Source organism: Mus caroli, chromosome 5 (genome assembly GCF_900094665.2).
Source record: "Mus caroli chromosome 5, CAROLI_EIJ_v1.1, whole genome shotgun sequence".
Taxonomy (NCBI): domain Eukaryota; kingdom Metazoa; phylum Chordata; class Mammalia; order Rodentia; family Muridae; genus Mus; species Mus caroli.
Window position 1 is genome coordinate 85,295,226 of NC_034574.1, and position 19,252 is coordinate 85,314,477.

General features: G+C 43.7%; 1 protein-coding gene and 1 non-coding gene across 4 annotated transcripts in view; both read left to right on the forward strand.

The window, feature by feature from the left end:
- Positions 1–16,094, forward strand: part of Uso1 (USO1 vesicle transport factor) — a 72,297-nt gene extending 56,203 nt beyond the window's left edge. For 2 of the 3 annotated variants that reach the window (XM_021162718.1, XM_021162717.1), the window contains 10 exons: positions 298–416; positions 542–723; positions 1,844–1,965; positions 5,591–5,729; positions 6,938–7,101; positions 8,368–8,454; positions 11,469–11,567; positions 13,121–13,228; positions 14,427–14,642; positions 15,146–16,094. In XM_021162718.1, the coding sequence (XP_021018377.1) occupies positions 298–416; positions 542–723; positions 1,844–1,965; positions 5,591–5,729; positions 6,938–7,101; positions 8,368–8,454; positions 11,469–11,567; positions 13,121–13,228; positions 14,427–14,642; positions 15,146–15,226 (1,317 nt within the window). In that variant the 3' untranslated portion in view covers positions 15,227–16,094. The remainder of the gene's footprint in view (positions 1–297; positions 417–541; positions 724–1,843; positions 1,966–5,590; positions 5,730–6,937; positions 7,102–8,367; positions 8,455–11,468; positions 11,568–13,120; positions 13,229–14,426; positions 14,643–15,145) is intronic. The other variant, XM_029477385.1, reaches the window with a different exon arrangement.
- Positions 6,237–6,379, forward strand: LOC115031183. The gene has a single exon (XR_003836803.1). It is a non-coding gene; the product is annotated as a small nucleolar RNA SNORA57 (small nucleolar RNA).
- Positions 16,095–19,252: the final 3,158 nt, after the last annotated feature.

Sequence of the window (19,252 nt, forward strand, 5' to 3'; positions counted from 1 at the left end):
AGGCCCCAGCCTAGTCTCACAAGAGACAGCTATATCAGGGTCCTTTCAGCAAACGCTTGCTAGTGTATGCAATGGTGTCATCCTTTGTAGGCTAATTATGGGATGGATCCCTGGATATGACAGTCTCTAGATGGTCCATCCTTTTGTCTCAGCTCCAAACTTTGTCTCTGTAACTCCTTCCATGGGTGAATAGAATTTCTTATAGAGAATCTTACATAAGATGTGTGTTAAATTCAGATTACAAAATAAAATATTCCAGACACTGTAAATCTTTGCATTCCTTAACAAAGATGTCAGCTTACAGGACAGATTGCAGAAAATCTCGGAGAAGAAGAGCAGTTGGTCCAAGGCTTATGTGCCCTTCTTTTGGGCATTTCAATTTATTTCAACGATAACTCACTAGAAAACTACACGAAGTAAGTGAGGGCAGGGTGGCCATCTAGTCATCCAGAAACAATCATACATTTTTTTGCTAAAGTATAAGTAAACCAAGCTTGTGACTTCGCATTTTTTTAAGCATCTCATATGTTTATCTATGTAGAGAGAAACTAAAGCAACTAATAGAGAAGAGGATTGGCAAAGAGAATTTCATAGAGAAACTAGGATTTATTAGCAAACATGAGTTATATTCCAGAGCATCTCAGAAACCCCAGCCAAACTTTCCGAGTCCAGAGTATATGATATTTGATCATGAGTTTACAAAGCTGGTGAAAGAACTCGAAGGTAAGATGTGAAGGTTTGTGCTGATCCAATGTAACTCTGTGTGTGTGTGTGTGTGTGTGTGTGTGTGTGTGTGTGTGTGTTTTGTGATGCCCATGAGTGATAAGCCAGGCAGTTCATCTGCAGCACACAGAAAGACTTTGGACCCTTTAAGATTAGAAAGAGTATTGCATGACTGTCTTGAGTTAGGCTATTTTTACTCATTAAATCCTAAAACTTAAGTCATGTTTACAGTGCTTAAAATCAAGCTGGAGGCAAACAGGTGAGTGAGTGGTAAAGCATGTACTTAGCACGAGGCCCTGTACTCAGTCTGCAGAGCCTCAGGAAAACCATTCAGTGCAGTTTATGTAGAGGAATTTTAATCCAGAAACATGGCTGCTCTGGCAAGAGATCACAGCCAAAGACCACTTAGGTCTGTGTGATCCAGCTGGAATGTAGACACACCCTGGATTACAGTGTGATCTGGTTGGATGATGTCTAATTGAGGGGCAGACAAAATGACAAATCAGAGAAAGATTTGACAAAATGAGTCAGAACTAGGATACACCCAGCTCTCATCAGAACAGACAGGAAAGAGAGGCTACTTAAGACCAGAGCAGAGAGAGGTGAAGTAGAGTTCAGCTGAGTTCTGTGCAGTTCAGTTGACTGCAGCTGAGTTCTGTTTGTTGATACAGTCAGTGCAGTTGAGTTCATGGAATTCAGAGGCAGGTTTTTCAAGCACAGCAATTCATTCAGAAGCCAAGAGATTCCTATTTGAATCAGTCAACTTGGAGATGTGTTTGAGCCAGAACAGCTATGTTGAACCAGCCAGCAAGAGTTCAGAAAGAACTAGACAGGGCGAGTTTATTTAGCAGTGAGTCTGAGAGGCTGAGACATTCCAGACCCAGGTTAGCAGATGGAGACTGGAAACTGAAACCTCCAAGATCTCGGCTTGCAGAAGATTAGATTGTATGGAGGCTAGAAGCTTCCAGGCCTAGGTCTAGGGATAGTACAGAGAAAGAAACTCTGAGCTCCGCCTAAGCCTTGCATTTGTACAGCTTGGGTAGGTTCTCATTTCATCCCTTTATCTGAGGAAATGAAAGCCACATTCACATTTATAGTTTAAGTATGTTTTGTTTTACAGGTGTTATTACCAAGGCTATTTATAAGTCCAGTGAGGAAGATAAGAAAGAGGAAGAGGTAAAGAAAACCTTAGAGCAGCATGATAACATCGTGACTCACTATAAGAATATGATCCGTGAGCAAGTAAGTACCAGCAAACTGTCCTCTCTGATGGGCAGCAGCTCTGCTTGAGGGAAGGTTGCTTCTTGGCATTTCAAATGGATGAGGGATACACAGAGTAAATGTCTGCGTTTTCAAATGCATCTGTATGTTAAATTGAGGGACCTGCTTTGTGCTAGGCACTGTGTAGGATGTTATAGATCATGGATCCAGTGGATTCTCTTGTTGGTGTCGGGGTGAGACAGATATCTAAATTATTGTCTCAGAATGTTATACCATACATTATACAATATCCCAGTGTTATTGCTAATCAAAGGTGTAGCAGCACTCAGGCTAAGCTCTGAGAGAGCCTAGGGAATACACTCTCCATAAGAGGGCCAAGGAAGAGCAGCAGGAGATGCATACAGCACAGCAAGGCTGCTGTGGCTGCCATGAGCCTAGAGCAGCTCCTGGCTGAGTGAAGGAGACATTTGATGGGAAAGCATAGGGAGGTAGGCCAGGAAGGGGATTATTGTGGTGGGCCAGCTAGGGGAGGACGTTGGTGACAGTGATGACAATGATGACAGTTAGTAACTGCCTCACATGTTTGCTGTGTTATGTGAACTCAGTGTCTTTCTTGTTTAAGATTTATTTATTTATTTAATGTATATGAATGCTCTATCTGCATGTACACTTGCATACCAGAAGAGGGCATCAGATAACATTATAGATGGTTGTGAGCTACCATATGGTTGCTAAGAATTGAACTCAGAACTTCTGGAAGAGCAGCCAGTGAGTTGAGCCATCTGAACCATTCAGCCATCTCTCCAGCCCTCAGTATCTCTTACTTCACAGCATCCCTACAAGTAGTGACTAACTATATTCAGCTTAGGATAAATGGGAAATCTATGCCTTTAATGAATTCTCCCAGCATCTCCCAGTAATTGTTGGAACAGAATTCAAGTGTATGTGCATTAGTGAAAGTATGTCATATGGCAGGGACAGACTTGAGAAGTGTGGAAGGGCTGGCAAGATGGCTCAGCGGGTAAGAGCACTGACTGCTCTTCCGAAGGTCCTGAGTTCAAATCCCAGCAACCACATGGTAGCTCACCATGAGATCTGACACCCTCTTCTGATGCATCTGAAGTCAGCTACAGTGTACTTATATATAATAATAAATGAAGCTTTGGGCCGGAGCAAGCAGGGACTGAGTGAACAGGGCTGACCAGAGCAAGTGGGGTTGACTGGAGCAAGCAGAGGTTCTAAAATATTCAATTCCCAACAACCACATGAAGGCTCATAACCATCTGTACAGCTACAGTGTATTCACATAAATAAATAAATAAATAAATCTTTAAAAAAAAAAGTGTGGAAATTGAAGATAAAACTTGGCAGGACTTAGTGATGTTTCTCTGCAGGTATCAGGGTGCAGACAGGATAAGTGTGATTTCTAGATTTCTGTCTTGGGTCATTGAGTACAGTCATGGTAGACAGGCAATTCCATAAAGAAGGTGATGGGCTAGACCGGAATTCTATTTTCAGAGTCATCAATTGATGCTTTCCTTTCATAATGCTAGCCACTGTCCATTATGTACATTGTCTTGTGCACCTTAGCCCTGTTGCATCCTTTAAAATGTCACTCAGTATTTGTACTGAATGATAGATACTGTAATAGAATTTTGTAAAGGATTATATAGTATTATCTGAAAAATTAGATTACTGATGTTGTTAAAATTCTAATGTCAAAGGGAAATGTAACAGCCTATGTGGGGTAGGCTTACCTTCTTACCTATATGGTATTTTTTCCTTCCTCACAATATAAATTACTGAGATTGAAAATTTACAAGTAATAATAGGATTCTTGGAGTTTGTCCTCAGCTTTTCAGTGTTCAGCCAAATCAATAAACTAAAAAATCAGTATCTCTGTTCAAAATTTGAGCCATCAAACTGCCCCAGTTATGGATTTTTAATCTATGTCTTGATTCAAATACAGCTATTTTTAGTTTATGAATATAGTATTTTTGCAATGTGGTGTGTAGCTTACTTCTGGATCTGCTAACTACAGTTGATCTAGAAAGAGGAAACTGTTCTGACATAATTACTGATTTATTTATATAATGTTAATTTTATACATTCTCACAACTTAAATCTTAACAGATAATAAACATCTAAAACTATAAAAATGTTTATATCCTTTGAATGACATTTGAGAATTCATCCTAAGGAAATTCTCCAAAATTCAAGAAAAGCTGTTAAATGAACATTTATCATTTTGAAAAGTGGAAATTATCTTTAGTGTTAAAAACATGTAATGTGCCGGGCGTGGTGGTGCACGCCTTTAATTCCAGCACTCGGGAGGCAGGGGCAGACGGATTTCTGAGTTCGAGGCCAGCCTGGTCTACAGAGTGAGTTCCAGGACAGCCAGGGCTATACAGAGAAACCCTGCCTGGGGGGGGGGGGGGGGGGGACAATAACAAAAAATGTAATGTAATGTAATTTATACTCTATCTACTTGATCAGGTATTGAATAAGCATCAATAAGTATGGCCTTATGGCTGAAAAGGTAACTCATGAAGAGCAGAGCTGGGATTTCAGCACCAGCAGGACAGACCAGGCGCTCAGTGCTTGTGGGCCATCAGCCCAGCCAAGAAGACATGAGCTATAGGTTCTGGGAAAGACGGGCTCAGAGGAATAGGCTGCAACAGGGGCCCTCTCTGGCTTCCATGTGCACACACACAGGACTTGTGGGCCCAGCCCAGCCAAGAAGACATGAGCTATAGGTTCTGGGAAAGATGGGCTCAGAGGAATAGGCTGCAACAGGGGCCCTCTCTGGCTTCCATGTGCACACACACAGGACTTGTGGGCCCAGCCCAGCCAAGAAGACATGAGCTATAGGTTCTGGGAAAGATGGGCTCAGAGGAATAGGCTGCAACAGGGGCCCTCTCTGGCTTCCATGTGCACACACACAGGCAAACACAAATAAATACAGGTCTTAAAAATTATGATTATGAAAGCAGGATGGACGATTAGTAAGCAGTCTAAATGTTCTAAGCTTCTGTACCGAACTGACTATAGCAACTTGATAAAACATGCTAGAGACTGCTTGTGGCCCGACTTCTTTTTTTATTTATTTATTTTTATTACTTTTAATTATGTGTTATGTGTTGTGTGCACATGAATGCAGATGTCCACAAAGGCCAGAGGTGTCAGATCCTTCAGACATGCCCAGAAGATAGAACCAATTTGTACAAATTCTCCTCTGACTTCCTCTCATGTGCCCATGCACATAAAGCAAGTAAATGTGATAAATTTAAATAATGTGGCTGCAAAGTGTATCTTCATTCACTAAGTTTCATATGTAGTTTGGTAGATAGTTCTGTAATGGTGTCATGGCCTCAGACTGAGTGAGCAGCAGGCTGCGGTGCTGCAGTGGTGTGGTGCTGGTGAGTGCAGAGCAAGTGAGCAGCAGGCTGTGGTGCTGGCCCGCAGAGCCCTGCTTGAAGCCCCCACATGATGATCAGCTTTGCACGCGTTCAAGTCCTCATGCTTCACTGTTGATTTGGGGCGTGTTGAGTGGTTTAGCATACTGATTTTTTTTAAGCCCATGTATTTTATTTATTGTGTGCCTGGTGTATGCGGTAAGAACATCTGACTCGTGTCTATTTCACAGGACCTACAACTGGAGGAACTGAAACAGCAAGTCTCCACCCTGAAATGTCAGAACGAGCAGCTGCAGACAGCAGTCACCCAGCAGGCTTCTCAGATTCAGCAGCACAAGGACCAGTACAATCTCCTCAAAGTTCAGCTCGGTGAGTGTCTGTCTCACTCTGTCCTCAGGAGTTGGACGGAGATTCTCTGTGCACTGCTTGTTCTCAACCATGATCACTGTGAGGAATATGTAAGTTAAAACTTAGTGCAGGATGGCTTGTAACTAAGTAGCTGAGACCAGATCATTCCAATATAAAGTCCACTCTCCATCTTCTTGCTTATTGGCTGATCCAGTGATGGCTGACTCCTGGCAACACACTACGTTTTGATTCATTACAAGCTCCAGATGATAGATCCCACGGGCTATTTGAGATTGACCGATACAGTATTTCAATTGCTTCAGTTCCAGAATTGAAATAATAGCATTATGTCATCTGAAAAATAAGTGAAATAATAGATATGTAAAACTCTAATTTATTCCCAGGTAGATAGGCAAGAATTCACATTCCTCCATTTTGAAGGGGCGTTTTCTCAGATGTCATTGTCGTCTGTGGTTGTGTGTGGGCGTTTGAGTGCTGCTAGGTCTGAGCCTGACCTGCTAAACCCTCCCTTCTCTTTGTGGAGACCCGGTGTGCTGTCCTGCGCCCCGTCATATATAAGGCAGAAGGAAAGGCTCCAGCCCTCTTAGCACCATGCCTTCAGTGCCTGTGGCCTCCTGTCCACCGGCTCTGTCCTCAGGTGTAGGATACCAGGAGAGAAAAAAAAGGATTTCCATTCCTGTCACTTTCTTTCTGGGTGCTGGGGCTCCAACCCTGGCCTCTGTGTGTGTGGGAGTGGTATTGTACAGAAAGCCATACTGCAAGCCCACACGTTTGCAGAGAGCATCATCTTGCAGGCCTTGTGATGATGATAATGCCAGGTACCGAAGAGTAAGAAGTTTATTTCTATGAGGGTAACTAACATTTTCAGAAACAAATTTTTCTTTCTTTATGACAATAATTTTTTGGCCAGTTAACCCATGTGGATAGCTATTCCTCTGGAAAACTTTCTGAATGGATTTGACTTCTCTTATGCTTATTGTCAGAATTGGAATGAAAGCTGCCGTAATTCACAGTCATAATCAGCAAACCATACAGTTTAATCAGGACCCTTGAACCAATCTGCACCTCTGCCATCAGGAGCGCCCTGCCAGTTCCCCAGTTAAGGAGACCTTCTCTGGGGTCTTAGGTGATCTTGTATTGTAGCCTTAGTCCTGATGATGAGAAGTTGGATTCAGGTCAGCTTTCCCCACTGTTGTGATGTTTAACAGGAAAAGACAATCACCATCAAGGTTCCCACGGTGACGGGGCTCAGGTGAATGGCATTCAGCCGGAAGAAATCAGTCGGCTGAGGGAAGAGATAGAAGAGTTAAAAAGCCATCAGGCGCTCTTACAAAGCCAGCTAGCTGAAAAGGACTCATTGATTGAAACTTTGGTGAGTAAATGTTAAAAAAGAAACGTAAATAAGTGACCAGGAGTAATTCTCATCATCTTACTTGCTTGCTTTTTCTGGGTTTGTTTATTTGTTCTTTTTTTTTAAAGATGTATTTATTTATTTATTTTATGTATGTGAGTACACTGTCACTCTCTTCAGACACACCAGATCCCTTTACAGATGGTTGTGAGCCACCATGTGGTTGCTGGGAATTGAACTCTGGATAAGCAGTTGGACCTCTGGATAAGCAATCAGTGCTCTTAACCGCTAAGCCATCTCTCCAGCCCAATTTGTTTTGTTTTAAGGCAGAGTCTTACAGTGTAGCTCTGGCTGGTCTGGAACTGATTATGTAGATGAGGCTGGCCTTGAACTCAGATTTTCTGAAGGCTGAATTGAAAGTTAGGTACCACCATAGCATAGCCATCCCTGTGGGGTTTGTTGTTGCTCTTGTTGTTGTTGACAACAGGCTCAGCCATCTCAGGGTGATCTTGAATTCCTGATCCTCCTGCCTTTCTTTACCCTACAAGTGCTGTACCCCATGCCTGGCTTAATTCTTCAAAACTCACTGTGGTCTCTAGACTTTGCTAGCCTTGAACTCATAGAACTCTGCCTTCCTCTGCCCCCTGGATGCTGGGATTGAGAATGGGTGCCTCTGCACCAGCTCTCTTGAGACAGGGTTCTCTATGTAGCCTTGGTTTCCCTGGAACTTATGCGTAATCTGCTTGAACCACCACACTCAGCTTGGTTTTTATTGTTTGTTTATTTATTTTCTTATTGATGGGGATTATTTCTTTTAAAAATAGCAATAGTGTAGTTTTAGAAACATTTGTCTATTTGTTTTTGTTTTGTTTGAGGTTAGTGTGTGTGTGCAGACATGGGCACTCAAGCCACAGAGTGGAGGTCAAGAACAGTTTTCAGGAGTTGAGTCTCTCCTTTGCCTGTGAGTCTCGGGAATCAACATCCCATTGGCAGGCTTGATGGCTGGTGCCTTTACACAGAGGCATCTCCATGCTTCTCACACGTAGCCTAGGATACAAGTTCAGGTGCATGTTTACATTGCGTGAGCCACCTGGTCTGAGTGTAACTTCTGAGGCTGTGGAGAGCTGTAGACAGCGCTCTATTGAAATAGACTCTTACATATAAAAATCAAGTCTTTATGTGCAGTCCTTGGTGAGCTTCTGTGAGGTCTGACTGTGAGCATGAACCTCTGCTTTGACTCCCTTTCTTTCCAGGTTTAATTTCAGTTTATTTCTATGCTAATTGTAGAAATCTTCACAAGCGTCTGGCATGAGTGAGCAGGCTTCAGCAACATGTCCTCCCAGAGATCCCGAGCAAGTTGCAGAGTTAAAACAGGTAATGTTCCAGTAGAGTAACAACCCCCTGAGTGTTGTATTGCTGTAGAATGCCATTGTCAGGAACAATAAGATTTGGTAATTAAGACAAGCTTTGAAAAACCTAGAAGCTGTGTTTATTTGACAGTAATGTTGTTTTGTCTTTCATCGGTTTGTTTTAATTTTTTTTTACATTTATTCATATATTAATCTTGTGCTATAAATGTGTGTGGACACAGCTTGTGTTATAAAGACCACATCTGGAAGTCAGAGCATAGCTGCAGGAAGTTGGGTCTCTCCCTCTCCCATGTGGGTCCTAAGAGTGAATTCAGCAGTCACCCACAGAGCCATCTTGCTAGCCCAGCTTCTTGTTTCAAAGTTTCCTTCTTTCTCTCTCTTCTCTGTCATCCTTCCTTCTTTCTGTGTAATAAAGGAATGTATGGTTATTAGAAAAGAGAAATCAGAAGCCAGGCTGTGCTTCTGTGCTAGCTATAGTCCCCTGCAGGAGTCAGTGGCCTCTCATGCACACGGCTGTCTAAGAGGCGCGTGTCCACACTGTGCCTGTGTCACCAATGTCCTTGCATCTTAAATCTGCAGAGATTCCTTTCTTCCTTTCTCTCTCTCTCTCTCTCTTTCTTTCTTTCTTTCTTTCTTTCTTTCTTTCTTTCTTTCTTTCTTTCTTTTTGTATGTGTGTTTTTGAGACAGGGTTTCTCTATGTAGCACTAGGTAATAAAGTTTTGGGCGATTGAGAGTAGGAATATCCAGGAGGGGCAAAGGTCCTGGAACTCACTCTGTAGACCAGGCTGGTCTCGAACTCAGAAATCCACCTGCCTCTGCCTCTGCCTCCCAAGTGCTGAGATTAAAGGCATGTGCCACCACTGCCTGGCTGATTTCTTTATTCTTATATTATGTGTTTCAGTGTTTTGTGTGTGAGTAGGAGGTTTTTGGTCATGTTGTTTTGAGTCAGGGTCTCTCTATGTAGCCCTGGTCATTCTATAACTTGTTATGTAGACCAAGCTAGCCTCAAACTTACAGAGATCCTCTTGCCTTTGCCTCCCAAGTGCTGGCATTAAAGGTAAAAACTGCTGTGCCTGGCAAATATATAAGTTCTTTTAAAGTGACGGCTTTATCTAGCAACATAGGGGTTTATGTATTATATTGTATATTACAAAATACCGTGTGTGGCTCTCCTCACTCTCTTGGATCATTGCCCGATGGTCCACAAGGGCAGTGGGAGCAGAGCCAACAATGGATGTGGGTTTGGAAGCCCCATGAGTACTTAGGGTGAATGACCACACTGGGACCAGCTATCAGGAGCCACATCAACTTTACTTTGGGTGGCTCAAGGGTAATAAAGTTTTGGGGGATTGAGAACAGGAATATCCAGGAGGGGGCTGGTGAGATGGCACCCGACTGCTCTTCCGAAGGTCTGGAGTTCAAATCCCAGCAACCACATGGTGGCTCACAACCATCCATAATAAGATATGATTCCCTCTTCTGGAGTGTCTGAACACAGCTACAGTGTACTTATATATAATAAATAAATCTTTAAAAAAAAAAAGGAATATCCAGGAGGGACAAAGGTCATTGGCTGAGGGCTTAGGGTACCTGAAATGCCTCATTAGTGTGGGGAAGCATTTCGAGAATCTTAGGCACTGGCTGAACAGGTTCTTACAAGAAGAAAGGAGCTGATCCAGTAATCTAATTGAAGCTACATGCCATTCCTTAGGTAGAGGCTAAGTGGGGACTTAGGATTCCCCAGACAATCTCAGAGGAGAATCCCTGCTAATGAACGGAGTCTCTCATATTTCTCGGAGCCCAGAAGCTATCTGGTCATTATGGACTTTGACCTTAATTAGCAGAGTGTTCTCATACTGTGTAGAGGCAGGGGAGATGGCTCAGTAAGTAAATATGCTTGCTTACATAAGCATGAGAACTTGACTTTGAATCCCCAGCACCCATGTAAGAGAAAGGCAGATCTGTTGTCACATACCTGAAAGGCAGCTGGTTCCTGGGGATGGCTCTCCAGACAGTCTAGCCAAAACAGCTCCAGGATCAGTGAGCAGCTGTCTCAGAAGTAAAGTGGAGAGCAAGTGGAGGACACCCGGTTGCCAGTGTCTGGCCTCCACACAGGCCTCCAAGGCAACATCATCGCCCACCCTATATATATGCACCACAGACACACAGAAGGGAAATAAAGACAAGAACAAAATGATCGGTACTATCACACTCCGCATACTCTTGTTGATAATTGACAGTAAGACCTAGAGAAAAGATAGATGGTTGATGCATTATGCACCTCCCCACCAGCACGTCCCCAAACATTGCCTGAGGGGCAGGGAGCATCACTGGGGGAGCTACATTTTCATTGCTTTTCTGTCACTGTACTTGGTACTTGGTGGGAGGAGGTGCTGAGCGTCAGAGCGTCCAGCAGTGTAACAGCAGCTTCTTCCCTGTCTCCCCAGCGCTGCTATTGCCATGCGAGGGCCCTGACCTTGAGCTGGCCTGCTTTGAGTTGCAAACACCAAGCCTGTAGGCTTGAGCAGGAGTAGCAAGGTGTGAGCTTTGGCAGGGATCTGATGGCTCTCTCAGAAATAAGACATTGAAGCAGCCCTCAGTGTTTAGACCCCATTAACTGTTCTTGTAACATCCTAATGGTACCAGGAAGGTACAGCTTTCTTGTGACTCAGGTGCCAGCTTTGCTTTGCTTTGCTGGTCAGCCTCCAGGTCTCCTAGGTGGGTGTTCAGTCTCCAGTGTGTCCTGCAGACTCACTTTCTCTATTTTCTTGTCCCTCTGCCTGCCTGCCTGCCTGCCTGTTATCCCTTTAGGATGTTTTTGGTGGGAGGGGGAGGACATACAGGATCTCAGGAAGCAATAGGGATGCATATATAGGTTTCATTCTCTACCTTGATAAATTCTAAAACTTGGACGTGAATGAGTTTTGAAGATAGTGTCAAGAAGGGATTTCTGTAAGTGAACATTTCCTTAATGAAGCCACGCTGTTCCCACCACAACTTACTGTTCTTGTGTTTAGGAACTGACAGCATTAAAGTCCCAGTTATGTTCACAGTCTCTGGAGATCACGAGACTCCAGACGGAGAACTGCGAGCTGCTGCAGAGAGCAGAGACCTTGGTGAGTCACCCTCATCTTCCCTTCCAAAGGCAGCAACACACAGTTGATCTGTTCTCTCAGCCGTAGCCAGAGCTCAGTGACAGAGGCTTCCTGCTTCCTGGTGACCTGGCCTGGCCTTGCCTTGCCATTCTATTCCATTCCATTTCTTTTCTTCTTATTATTGTGTGGATTTGTTTATTTAGTGACTGAATGGTTAATTCACTGGTGTAACATCCCATTTCCATCCCTTTCCATCCAAGCCGATAGTATCCCTGCTACTGTGAACTTGTCAAAATCCCATGCACAGCCAACCCTTCGCCCAAGAAAGCCCTCCACAAATAAATACCTCGCCTCTGTCCCTGGTGTCTGCCGAGTGTGGCCACTAACAAAAGGTGCTGCAGACCCCTCATGGTTTCCCCAGAACACACTTTCTCATATTTTGCAATCTAGGTAGGCTGAAAATTTCAAAATTTTATTTTTACTTACTCATTTGTAAACTTCTCTTTTCTCCTATGCTTTCTAATAGACACAGAGAGAAAGGAGACTGCACTGCAGTACTTTGTTTAGGAACATGAGCTATAGAAGTGGCTTAGGAGCCGGGCGTGGTGGCGCACNCCTTTAATCCCAGCACTCGGGAGGCAGAGGCAGGTGGATTTCTGAGTTCGAGGCCAGCCTGGTCTACAGAGTGAGTTCCAGGACAGCCAGGGCTACACAGAGAAACCCTGTCTCGAAAAACCAAAAAAAAAAAAAAAAGAAGNGGCTTAGGTTATTTATGTAACCATGCCAAGCACAGTGGTAACTGTGAGGTGGGTGGAGTCCATCTTGGCATTACAAGACACATTCTAACACAGATACACAGACCGCAGGCCAGCCAGTCAGTTGTTCTGTTCTCTCTCAAAACACCAGACCACATGCTGTCTTTTCCCTAATTCCCAACTGCTTGCTTCCCATTTCTCTCTGTGACTTCACCATGCATTCTCTCCACAAAACTAAAATATCCTTGAGAACCTTCTCTGTTCTTTATGAATCCATTGCAGAATTCCTTTGAGGTTCATATTCCTGTCAGTAGTATCTTTGAAGTGGCTTAACCCTTGTCTGACACTTCCACAAAACTGCATTCATTGTCCTCTCCAAAGCCACTGTCACACCCTTAGGAGGTGCTACGTCATCTCCACTCTGGTATTTTTTAGAGAAAGGGTGGTACTGAAAGTTTCATTCATAGAACACTTAAAATACTTACTTTACCAAGTGCTGGCGTTGGGTTGGTTAAAGCCTGAGGTGACAGTGTTGGACTTACCTCAGGAACTTAGAAGGCACAGTGTTGAGTCTCTGCCACTGGCACCTGCTCTTCCTGTCTGCCTTGTGCTTTGCCTTCCTTGTGTGCCGTTGACTTTTAGTGCCTCTCCATGGTGGGACAGCTCATCTGTCAGAGCATATTCTGTTGCTTTCGCATAAATACATGAGTTATTTTCTTTCATTTGAAATAAAACTTCAGAATGGCAAGAAGATACACACACTTACAAAGTTTGTATCATTTATAACCTTCAAGAGACTTTTTAATTTTCCGTTTTCAGGCAAAATCAGTTCCTGTAGAAGGAGAGAGTGAGCATGTGAGCACTGCTAAGACCACAGATGTAGAAGGAAGGCTGTCCGCCTTGCTGCAGGAGACCAAAGAGTTAAAGGTGGGGGTGGTAGAACTGCTATTTATTAGACCTAATATGACCTAAAGTCCCAAATCTTTGACTTTGTTTCATTTTATCTCCGAGTTCCTCAGGCTTATAAAGAAAACTGAAAGTTAGGATTTTGTTTTCCAAGACAGGGTTTCTCTTTATAGTCCTGGCTGTCCTGGAACTCAGTCTATAAATCAGGCCGGCCTCAAATTCACAAGAATCCACCTACTGAGTGCCAGGATTAAAGGCATGTGCCACCACGCCCAGCAAGTTTTCTTATCAATGGCAGTATTTAATCATAACAAATTAAGGGTAACAACTTTGGCCGATGTAAAAGCCAAGTAGAGCCAGGCATGGTGGTGCAGTCCTAGTGCTGAGGCAGACGTGAACTATGAGTTCCCGTCCAGCCAGAGACTATTGCAAACAACAAAATAGTATATCGACTTCCATAGGGTTGAGGAACATTGTGACAGACATGTCAGAGTAAGTAACATAAAGAATCGGGTGACATTCATAAGTAAATCATGAAGAAAAGTGTGAAAACGGAAGATGATATATAGTTATACTTTTTGGATTGTGTTTAAATTAATTTGAAACTATTCATTTGCTTCTCTGAATGAAATGGAATTATTTTCCTTTGAGTTTTGAATTCAAATTCTGACGCTTACTATCTTCTCTACATCATCATCTTCAGGGTTAGGGCAGGGGCGGCCAAGTGAAATTAAGGTTTGTACCGTCTACTCCGTTCTTTACTGTGGCTTTCTTTGCTAAGTAGGCTGACAGATGCTTACGTTCCTGGGTGTGTGTGCCTTACATACCCAGTTGCTGCCACACACCTCAGACTCAACAGTTGTCCCGTACTAGTTACCTCCACAGTACTGTAAGCAAAAGCCCTGACAGAGGGCATGTAAGGAGCAGAGGGTTATTTTGGATCACTGTCCCTAATGGCTGGGAAGATGTGGTGTCTGTCAGAAGCAGTTCACAGCTGTGTGTGGTAGCCAAATGTGGGCAGATCAAGAAATGACTGCTCCAACCAGACCAGAAACAGACATCACCTTCAAGACTATTGTGACTAGTGGCCCATATCTGCCATCCAGGGAGACATTTCACACCTAAACTGGGACATACAGTGATTTGTCATCAACAGAAACTGTTAGGAGCTCTAGGAAGTAAGTACTGATGTAGATGGCTGTTGTCACCTTTCTTGTAGAATGAGATTAAAGCACTGTCTGAGGAGAGGACCGCCATTCAAAAGCAGCTGGACTCATCCAATAGCACCATCGCCATCCTGCAAACCGAGAAAGACAAGCTGGACTTGGAAGTTACGGATTCTAAGAAAGAACAAGATGATCTTTTGGTGCTGTTAGCAGATCAAGATCAGAAAATCCTGTCACTGAAGAGTAAACTCAAGGATCTCGGTCATCCAGTAAGACTGAGGCGTTTCCACTCATGATCTCTGCCTGTAGAGAAGAGCATGTTCCTAGTGTAATATTGCATGAGGAAGCTGTGCCTGTGTCATGTTGTGTACATGGATTATTATCTGCATGTAGTTCTCGCTGTTTAGAGAGTTGGTCTGAGATACAGTAAAATCTCTTTGCAATATTTGAAGACCTGGAGCATAGAGAACAGCTGTTGTCACTGCTCCTAGGTAATAAGCGTCACTGTCCAGGGTGAGTTGGGTGGTCATGGTTTTTACCACCATGTATTCAGACTCCTGGGTAGAAAGGTGTGAGCATTTACCATGACAGTTAACTGATTAGAATCACAGAAATGCAGAAGCTACAGGGAGCCCTGAGCCTTATGAAGTCAAGGAAATCTGATTCCACCATAGGACAGACTGATAATATTTATTAGCATGCGTTTTACACATATATGTTTCCCAGTGTGTTACTCTGTGTGTGTGTGAACAAATCTGTATTCTCCCCTTAGGTTGAAGAAGAAGATGAATCTGGAGACCAAGAAGACGATGATGATGAAATTGACGATGGTGACAAGGACCAGGACATCTAGCTTTAAACCCTGGGAATGATAGAGATTATATCATTATGTTGAAGAAGTCTTAAGACAGTGCTTTGGTTTGCCTCCACACAAAAAATAAAGACAGAACCAGGTGGAAACATTCACTAGTAAAACTATTGATGTATGTTTTTTAATATTGCCACCCATGTGGAAAACTGACTTCATGTGGAAGTTTTATTTATGTTCACCTGAACTCTCCCAAAATAAAATTTGCACAGGGAACCAAGCTCCAAAAATACTCCCTTTGAAGGCATGTGGTGGCAATGCAGTTTGCCTTACTGGTTCACTGATTGCTTTCAGACAGACTCTGTGACTTCAGTACTAACACATTTGATTAATGTGTATTCAATGGGAATCATTATTTTTAAGTCAGCATTTGAGTTCTCAGCTGATTAATCCTTGTAAAGAAAGGACTGTACTTAGGGTAGCCTGGGGCTCCTGTGTGTCATCCCCACAAACCCCCACTGTGCTTCCCCGAGATCAGGATGGGACAGTTCCAAGTGAGTGCTTGCCGTCCAGCAGGGCCACAGTCTGCCTACTGAGAGGAAAGATTGTCCCCAAGTGTGGAGGGCGTTCTGAGGAACGGGAGCAGTGTATTAATGGGGCTGCTTTTCTCTCTGTTTAGGATAAAGATGGAAAAGAGATTATAGTCAGCAGTTCATATAGCTGGGATTTAGAATTGTTTGATTATCATAAAACATGTTCTTAGTTTTAAAAAATCCCACACTATGATTTATGTAATTTATTGGCATTTTTGCTGAATAGGTGTAAGTCAGATAATAGATTTTTAAAAAGCAAATGAAGCAATGTGTCAAAGTCTAATGTTTTCATAATAAAAATAGATATTATGTTCACTTAATCTCTGTCATTGTTCCCTTTGTTTAGATTGTAACGAAGTGTTCTGTTCACTATAAGAAGTAAGGCAAATGGAAATGCTAAGGAGGCTTCTTGTAGTCGGTGTTCTACTGCCCAGAAGAGCACTCATGACCAAGGCAGCTCTTCAGAAACAAAACGTTAAATTGAGAAATTGGTTACTTTTTCAGGAGTGGAGTCCATGATCATGGTGGGAGCAAGGGTAGCACATGTGGCACTGGAGGAGTGGAGGAGAGCGACATCCTGATCGGCAGGCAGAAAGACCCACACACACACACACACACACACACACCCTCCCTGACATGGGCGTTTGAAACCTCAAAGACACACTCCTCCAGTCAGGTCACATCTCCTAATCTTTGTAACCCTGTCAAAGTCATTCCCCGGTGACTAAGCATTCATATATGTGAGCCTGTGGAGGCCGTTCTTACTGCTGAAACCAAGTCTTCCCTTTCTCAGCATTAAACTGGATGTTCGGAGCGTTATTCCCACTGAAGCCAGTGACCAGGGTTCTGTGAGAGAGAAGGGACGAATTGGAGCAGGTGCCAGAGTGCAAGAGGTTTTGGACGTGGGTTTTGGGGTTTGTTTTTTTGGTTTGGTTTGGTTTGGTTTTTTGAGACAGGGTTTCTTTGTGTAGCCCTGGCTGTCCTGGAACTCACTTTGTAGACCAGGTTGGCCTCTACCTCCCAAGTGCTGGGATTAAAGGTGTGTGCTACCACTGCCCAGCTCCTCTTATTTTTTTAATGGGTCTTTGAGAATTCTATACAGTGTGTTTTGGTCATATTTACCTACCTACCTTAGCTCCTTCCAGATCCACAGCCCCTTCCCTACCCATGAAACTTTCTCCCTACCAAGTCTAATGTATGTGGCCTTTCACTAAACTACCTATCTCCCAGGGCCTGTACCCTTGAAGAAACTGACCCTTTCTTGGGAGCTCTCAGTTGGCCATAGCTCCCCAGCAAAGGGTGGGAGTGACTGCTCACTCCTGGCTCCCACGCTGGCATCATGTCTAGCATGAGCGTTGACCCAACTTGTGTGTGTCTTACAATTGCTGTGAGTTCCTCTGTTCAGTACATGACTACCAAAAGCACTGCTTCCCCAACACTTGTGGCTTTCCATCCCCTCCTATGTGGTGATGCCTGAGCCTTGGGACGGGGGTGTGTGTGCTACAGACGCTCCACTTAGGGCTGAGCGTTCCAAAGTCTCTTCCTCTCTGCATCTCGACCACTTGTGGGTGTCTGTACTGATTTCCGTTGTTGTGAATAGAAGCTTTTCTGCTGAGGGTTGAGAGAGACACGGGTCTCTGGGTATGATGATAAGTCATTTGGAAGCAGTTTAAAACTGTGTCCAGTTATCAAGGTAAGAGGAGCCGGGCCTCTCCCTGGGACCCATCTAGCCACAGGCTGTTGGCCTGTTAACACTGTTAGCTATGAGTTTCATCAAAGAGTGTTTGGTTACTCCTGTGATATTTGTGCCACTTCTGTCCCAGTAGACATGTTTTTATCAGAGCTTGCGGAGTTCACAGCTGGGTAAAATGGATGCTTACTTTTCTTCTCCAGTAATGCATAGAACGCATTCCAGCACTCTTTTTTATATTTTGGTTTTTCGAGACAGGGTTTCTCTGTACAATCCTGGCTGTCCTGGAACTCACTCTGTAGACCAGGCTGGCCTCGAACTCAGAAATCCGCCTGCCTCTGCCTCCCAAGTGCTGGGATTAAAGGCGTGCGCCACCCCTGCCTGGCGCATTCCAGCACTCTAAGGCTAGGCAGTAAAGACGAAGCTTCGGGTGAGTACCAGCTTGATTTCTCTGTGTTCTCAATCTCAGAATGTGGTGTCTTCAGCAGCAAGTTCTGGAGGGTAGTTTTAATATTTACATTCAGATTGGAATTTTTTTAAAAAGTAGATTTTGCAATGTGTGGCAGCTCAGAGCTTTAACCCCATAACCTAAGGCTGAAGCAAGGAGAATTGCCCCAAGTTCTAGGCCAGCTGTGCTACAGTTCTAGGACTGCATAACTAAGAATATCTCAAAAAAGAGCTGGGCACGGGCAGTAGGAGCTAAGAGCACCAGCTCTTGCAGAGGACCCAGGTTCAAGTCATAGCACACACAGCAGCTCACAACTGTCTAACTCTAGTCCCAGGATAGCCACATCCTTCATTGGCCTTCATGGGTACCAGGCATGCACATGGTGGACAGATGTAAATGCAGGCAAAACCTATACATATTAAATGAATACAAGGGGCTTGAGGACATTACTTAAGTCAGGATAGCAAAGGCTGAAGCTAATTTCTATCATTTGTCCTGAGTACAGAGATGGCTTGCGCAGGTCACTAATGAACAACTAATTTTTGAAACAGAAGTCGTCCTCTGTCTTTAAAGAGAGAGAGAGAGAGAGAGAGAGAGAGAGAGATGAGGGCTGGAGAGATGGCTCAGCAACCCATTAAGAGCACTGGCTGCTTTTCCAGAGGACCTACAGTTCAATTCCCAGCAACCACATGACAACTTTCAGCTGTTAACTCCTGTTCCAGAGATCCAACATCCTCATATATATATACATACATACACATGCATGCAAAACACCAATGCACATAAAATTAAAAGAAAAAAGATGGCTGTCTATAACAGAGTACCCCTGAAGAGTGCACCATTCCCCTGCCTACCACTGTCCCACTGCTGCCATTATGACCTGAGGCCAGCATGACACCTCGATCAACCTCTGTACCTGACTGCAGATGGTAAAAGTAGCCATCTTCCTTTCTTTCTTTTCTTTCTTCTTTCTTTCTTTCTTTCTTTCTTTCCATCCTCATCTGAACAGCCCAGACACTTGCTTTTCTGAGGAGAATGAGTTGTGTCCATGTGATGGGAGCCTCTCAGATGCGACCCTGCCAAGCCCTTCACCATTACTGGCCCTTCAGAGTGACGTTGACACTTCTGCAGTGTCACAGTCTTAATTGCTGAGAACTGTCTTTATTCTCAAAGACGGTGCTGTCCAAAGTCCCAGCGCACAGGTTAATCGGTTACTTATCTGGAATTATGCTGATAGGAATCAAATTTGTAAGTTTCATCATTTTGTTGCAACCAGGTTAGGACCTGGTTTGAACAGGAATAGTTCCCGTAGGTTCATATATTTGAATGCTTGGTTATTA